Below are 6,828 nucleotides of genomic sequence, written 5' to 3'. Positions count from 1 at the left end.
ATAGATATTTGTGTATATTGTTAGAAGTAATTTATTCCTTTCCTTTTTTTTCTCTTTTTCTACTTATTCTTTTTGCTATTTTTTTTTTTGTGTGTGTGTGATTTTCCAACAAGTCATTAGGAACCTAAGTGGAGGCGCAGTGGCCCAGTGGTTAGGGCAGCAGACTCACGGTCATAGGATCGCGGTTTCGATTCCCAGACCGAGCATTGTGAGTGTTTATTGAGCGAAAACACCTAAAGCTCCACGAGGCTCTGTCAGGGTGTAGTGGCGAGCCCTGCTGTATTCTTTCACCACAACTTTCTCTCACTCTTACTTCCTGTTTCTGTTGTGTCTGTAATTCAAAGGGTCAGCCTTGTCACACTGTGTCACGCTAAATATCCCCGAGAACTACGTTAAGGGTACACATGTCCGTGGAGTGCTCAGCCACTTGCATGTTAATTTCATGAGCAGGCTGTTCCGTTGATTGGATCAACTGGAACCCTCGTCGTCGTAAGCAATGGAGTGCCAGCAACATTAGGAACCTAAGCTCACAGGGTACAGACTTGTACATGTGTGAATATGAAGTTTACATTTGAAAAATACATGGTTTCCATGTTCAATTCCCAGTGAGTGGCACCTTCAGCGAGTTTTTTCAAGCCATAACCTCTGGTTGACCATTGACCAATATTCCGTGCATGAAATGTAATAGATTGAAATTGTACTGAAACCTTTTATGTGTGTATGAATCTTGGTGTGTATATATGTGTGTGTGCATATGTATGCATACATGGGGCGGTTGGTGTTATGAAGGGCATCCAGCCATAAATATCCCATGCCAAAACAGACACTGAAGCCTGGTGCAGTCTTCTGCCTATCTAGCTCCTGTCAGACTATCCAACCCATGCCAGCAGGAAGGAGAATGGGCTGTGTCAGCAATGGGCTGGCACTCCCTGTTTCCAGTTGAGTGGCCTGGAGCAATATAAATTGACATGCATGGTTCTTGAACACAGCATACCTCCTATTCCAGGAATTGAACTCACAATTCTAATACTTTGACCACATGGCCATGCGATCAATGGATAATGTAATAGATAATATTCTTGGATGTCCAACCGTTCCATGAGACCTTTATTTAAAAGAGACCTCCTCTCCATAACTAACCGTGTGTGTGTGTGTGTGTGTGTGTGTGTGTGTGTATGTGTGTCTATATGTGGTGGTTGCCTATTGCTCCCTCACACTCTGTTGCAACCACCCCCACCTGTTCACTTCTGGTCCCTCTGGTCCATCCACTTCTACACACCTTATACCTTGATGGTCTACTGTGATCTCCTCCCATTAGCATTATTTTTGCCATATCTCAGTTACACCCTGAACACTTCTCTTCTAAAATGTGAGCTGTCATGTAGCTCCTATACACTAAGGAATCTGTTCTACTCTGGTCCCGTATACGGTCCCTTCTACTCTGTTCTACTCTGTCCCCCGCATCTTGTAGCATAAAGCCACTCTCTTGGGGTTCGTAGTCTTGTAAACTGCACAGTGATCTCACTAGAGCTGGTGGCATGAAAAAAACACCAAATACCGGCTGTAAAGTGGTTGGTGTTAAGGACGGGTATCCAGCTGTAGAAACTATTTCAAAGAAGACACTGGAGCACAATGCAGTTCTTGAGCCCACTGGACCCTGTCAAACTGTCCAACCTGTGCCAGCATAGAGCTTGAACTTTAATTAATGATGATGGTGGTGGTGGTGGTGTTGGTGTTGGTGGTATGGTGGTGGTGTTGGTGTTGGTGGTATGGTGGTGGTGGTGGTGGTGGTGGTGGTGGTGTTGGTGGTGGCAGTGTATATCAGCAAAAAGGGTAAACATGAATTCTGTCAAATGAAGACCCTTGCTATATTTGTTTGACTGTGTTAATCTGTTGTTCACCAACTGATCGATTGCGACCCTGAAATATATATAGAAATTTGCCATTTGGATTGTTTTCTTTCTTTCTTTTGGTGATAGTAGCAGTGGTGGAGGAGGAGGAGGTGGTGGTGGTGGTGGTGGTGGTGAAACACATGCTTATATTACTCTGGGTGCAGTGTTTTACCTTGTAAAATTTAGCATGTTTTTTGTTCTATTTTATTTCATTTTATTTTGTTTTTGTTGATTTAACCCGTTTCTCTTTTACTTTTCAGAGCCAGCTCCGCGACGTTACGATGACGATGACATTGAGGAACCTACTACTCCAGAACGCCGTCCAAGTATCTTTGACAGTACCCTGCTTCAGGCCATGGATGATATTATAGCCACGCCGGACGTCATCCATGAGAGTATTGTGAAGCCAGATAACTTTTCTGAGGAAACCCTCAAAATGATGAACCGGTTCAATGAAAAGCAGAAGAAGGGCACCATTGATGTTTGGTGGCTCTTTGATGATGGAGGTATTCACATATGTCTGCCTGTCTTTCCGTGCGTGTATTTGTGTGTGTATCTCTATGTCTGTTTGTCTATTTCTCAGTATTTGTCTACCCCTGTCTTTACGTCTTTTTTTTTCTGTCTTTCTGTGTGTCAGTACACATATTTGTCTGTTTCCACCTCTCCCTCTCTCATCTTCATCATCATCATTTAACATCTGCTCTCTATTCTGGCATGGGTTAGATGGGTTGACAGGATCTGATGAGCTGGAGGGCTACACCGGGTTCCAGTCTGATTTGGCATGGTTTCTACAGCTGGATGCCCTTCCTAATATCAACCACTCCAGGAGTGTAATGGGTGCTTTTACGTGCCATTTACATGTCACCAGCACAAAGACCACAACTACCATTCATGGGTGGGTGCCTCTTACATGGCACCATCAATGACCATGTCTATGATTCATGGGTGGGTGCCGTTTACATGGCACAGGCAACAACCATGGCTACAATGCACGGGTATCATTTACATGGCACCACCAACTACCACGATTCCCAGGTGCCAATTTACATGGCACCGTCATTGACTATGACTACGATGCAGGGCTGTCATGCAAATCTGTTGCTACCTGCTTGTCTCTGTCTGTCTGTTCTTCTCTCTATCTAAGTTTACTTTTGCCTGTCTGTCTGTATATGCAAGTCTCTTGCCCTGTCTGTCTGTGTGTCTTTCTCTATGTGTGTACATATGTTTTGACCCATCAGTCTGGGTCTTTTCAAGTACATTGATAAAGATGTCTCTCAACAGATTTTTAGTGCCTAGTTCTTTCTTCCCCAAACATCGGATTGTACAAGTCCCTACCTATCATGCATGTATTTTTTTTCCTTCTCTGCGAATGACAACAGGTAACCTAAACTGTGTTGATGCTCTATTCAGCATTTAAACACACTAATCAGCTTATACTTATTTCTCCAAATTGTTTACCATTATTATATATATATATATATATATATATATATATATATATATGATGTCCAACCCATGCCAGTATGGAAGGTAAACATTAAATGATGATTATATATATATATATATATATATATATATATATATATATGTCTATTGGTATTTATGTCTGTCTCCAAATGCTTGTCAGTATATCTCTTTATTTGTGGCTCCCTCTATGAGTGTTTATGTCTTCCTTCCTGTTTGCCTGCCGTTACATATGACTGTTTGTCAATACATCTGGCTTAGTATTTACATCAGTCTCTCCCTCACTCAATCAATCAATACATACATACATCTATTCATCCATCCATCCATCCATCCATCCATCCATCCATCCATCTGTCTACCTGCTTGTCTGCCAACCTCTGCCTGTTTGCCTGTCTCTCTCTGCCTCCCCCCCTGCCTCCCCAGCTCTCTGTATCCAGAATTTGTCTTTCTGTCTCTGTCTCTCTGTAATCACTGCTAAAATATAGATTTTTCTCCTGGCTCTACATAAAAGGCCAATGTTACAGAAAATCATTTGGAATCAGTGAATGTTTGTAATTTGTGACAGTTATCATCATAAGAGACAGATATTTTTTATCCCCTTTCTCCCCCCCCCCTTTTTTTCTTGGTTATGTGGTTAAGAAGATCACTGTGTGACTACACAGATTTAGATTCTGTCCCACTACCCAGTACCTTGAGCGAGTGTCTTCTGCTATCGTCTCGAGCTGACCAAAGCTTTCTGAGTGGGAAGCCTGTTATGTGTGTGTATGTGTGTATGTGTGTGTATGTATGTATGTATGTGTGTGTATGTATGTATGTATGCACACGTGTGTATGTATACACACACACACACACACACACATATGTATATAATGTATCTTTGTACATATATGTGTGTATATATATATATATATTTATGTGTATGTATACACACACACACACACACACGCACATATATATATATATGTATATAATGTGTTTTTGTACATATATGTGTGTATGTATATATATATTTATGTGTATGTATACACACACACTAATACCGCATTTAAGTGCTTATAAGGAAGCTCCTAATTTTTGGGTCTTAAAATTTGGAAAAAGGTTTTGTTGGGGATTATAATACTATTCATGTATAAGAAACTCCTATATATTTTCAACCTAATTTTTGACAAAGATGGATTCCTTATACACGTTAAAATATGATGTATATATATATGTTTGTATGTGTGTATGTATATAGATTGGAGCAATATCGAGTATAACCAGCCGAAATTGCAAGGATAATCTGGATCTTGACTGAAGAGAGAAAACTCCGAATGATCTGTCCGTGTTTTCTTTGTATCGTCTATTTGGATGTTTTGTCCCTTTCTTGTATCACCTAACTGTCTTGATGTTTTGCGTTCTTGTCCCATTCTGTATTATTTATATATATATATATAAGAGACTAGAACCAGCCGAAATTGCAAAAATAATCTGGAACTCGACTGAGGAAAGAAAACTCCGAATGACCCATCCCATGTTTTCTCTGTATCGGCTATCTGAATGCTTTGCTGTCCCCTTTTTTGTATCACCTAACTGTCTGGATGTTTTGCGTTCTTGTCCCATTTTGTATTTTATATATATATATATATATATATATATATATATATAATTATGTGTATTTCTTCTATCTTAATGAATAAAAATTCTTCTGATAGAATAAATGGGTTAATAGAAACCAATGTAGCAAAGAACACAAAATAACTGTGGTTAGCTCCTGTTTTTAAGGCAGGAACTCCTTGAAATTTTGGGTATTTGAGTATATTTAAGAATTTAAGGATTGGAGAAAACGCATGTTATAATTGCATACTTTATTCCTACATATGTTTCAAAGGATTACAACCTGTGTGATCCATAGGGATCTTTGACATTAAAATTGTAACCTTCTCATCAGGGAAAGCATGGGAATCATCTTAAACGTAAGACATTATGACCGATTATCGGTCATAATGTCTTACGTTTAAGATGATTCCCATGCTTTCCCTGATGAGAAGGTTACAATTTTAATGTCAAAGATCCCTATGGATCACACAGGTTGTAATCCTTTGAAACATATGTAGGAATAAAGTATGCAATTATAACATGCGTTTTCTCCAATCCTTAAATTCTTAAATATATATATATCATCATCATCATCATCATCGTTTAACGTCCGCTTTCCATGCTAGCATGGGTTGGACGATTTGACTGAGGGCTGGTGAAACCGGATGGCAACACCAGGCTCCAGTCTAATTTGGCAGAGTTTCTACAGCTGGATGCCCTTCCTAACGCCAACCACTCAGAGAGTGTAGTGGGTGCTTTTACGTGTCACCCGCACGAAAACGGCCACGCTCGAAATGGTGTCTTTTATGTGCCACCCGCACAAGCCAGTCCAGGGGCACTGGCAACGATCTCGCTCAAAAATCCTACGGTATATATATATATATATATATATATAGATTATTATGATTGACCGTTGACTGAACACTATTCAATTTTTTTTCTCCGTGTTTTTCTCCTTGTCTCCGTATTCTTTCTGTTGAAGAGCGTAGCTCGAAACGTCAAAGACTTTCCGTATTCCCGAGCGTCATACTAATATATACTTTTGTTATTTACACCACCTGTCCTCGTCTGTTGTTATTTTTTGTATATTCTCCCATATATATATATATATACACACACACACACACATACTTATACATATATGTATGTGTGTGTGTGTTTGTGTGTGAGTGTGCATGTTTGTCTCCCATTACCACTATTGTACAACTGATTTGGTTTGTTTCCATTCCCATAAGTTAATGGTTCAGTAAATGAGACTGCTAAATAAGTACCAGATGTACAAACACTTGATCCATATAACACACCCCATCTCACCACTCCCACTATGCCTAGTTTTTTTCTTCCCCTAACATTGGATTGCATAAGTCCCTACCTATCATGCATGTATCTTTTTTTTTTTCTCTGCAACTTTCTTAGTTGTTTTAGTATTTTTCCCCTCATGGATGTTTGTGGCTAACATTTCTTTTCTTTCTTTTACCAGGTCTGACTCTGTTGATTCCATACTTGATTTCCCTGGAATCTAACTGGAATAAAAACAAGTTACGGGTATTTACTGCTGGGACCAAGAAGGGAGAACTGGATCGTGAACAGCGACAGTAAGTCAACAGCCCAGAACTTTCCAGTATATGCTATTTACTTTTTGCATGTGTCTTAAAACGTTTTTGAGGAAATTACAATACAAGGGACTGGGAGTTGTAGTGATTTGATGTTCCTGAGAAGATGCATCAAGCTGAGTAAAATGGCAGTCATCCATACATGGAGGTGTTGGTGCCACATAAAATGCACTTGTGCTGGTGGCATGTAGAAAACACCCAGTACACTCTGTAGAATGGTTGGTTTTAGGAAGGGCATCCAGCTGTAGAAACCATGCCACAACAGGCAATCGGAGTCT

The 6,828-nt window shown here is 39.9% G+C and overlaps 1 protein-coding gene across 1 annotated transcript; it reads left to right on the top strand.

The window, feature by feature from the left end:
* Positions 1-1,788: 1,788 nt before the first annotated feature.
* Positions 1,789-6,536, top strand: LOC106879978 (solute carrier family 12 member 1). Its single transcript, XM_089358210.1, has 2 exons — positions 1,789-2,398; positions 6,418-6,536. The coding sequence occupies exons 1-2, from the start codon at positions 2,248-2,250 to the stop codon at positions 6,534-6,536; spliced, it is 270 nt and encodes an 89-aa protein (XP_089214336.1). The 5' UTR covers positions 1,789-2,247.
* Positions 6,537-6,828: the final 292 nt, after the last annotated feature.

This window comes from Octopus bimaculoides, chromosome 9 (genome assembly GCF_046866305.1).
Source record: "Octopus bimaculoides isolate indiv1 chromosome 9, ASM4686630v1, whole genome shotgun sequence".
Classification (NCBI taxonomy): Eukaryota; Metazoa; Mollusca; class Cephalopoda; order Octopoda; family Octopodidae; genus Octopus; species Octopus bimaculoides.
This window is presented reverse-complemented; position numbering and strand designations above follow the sequence as displayed.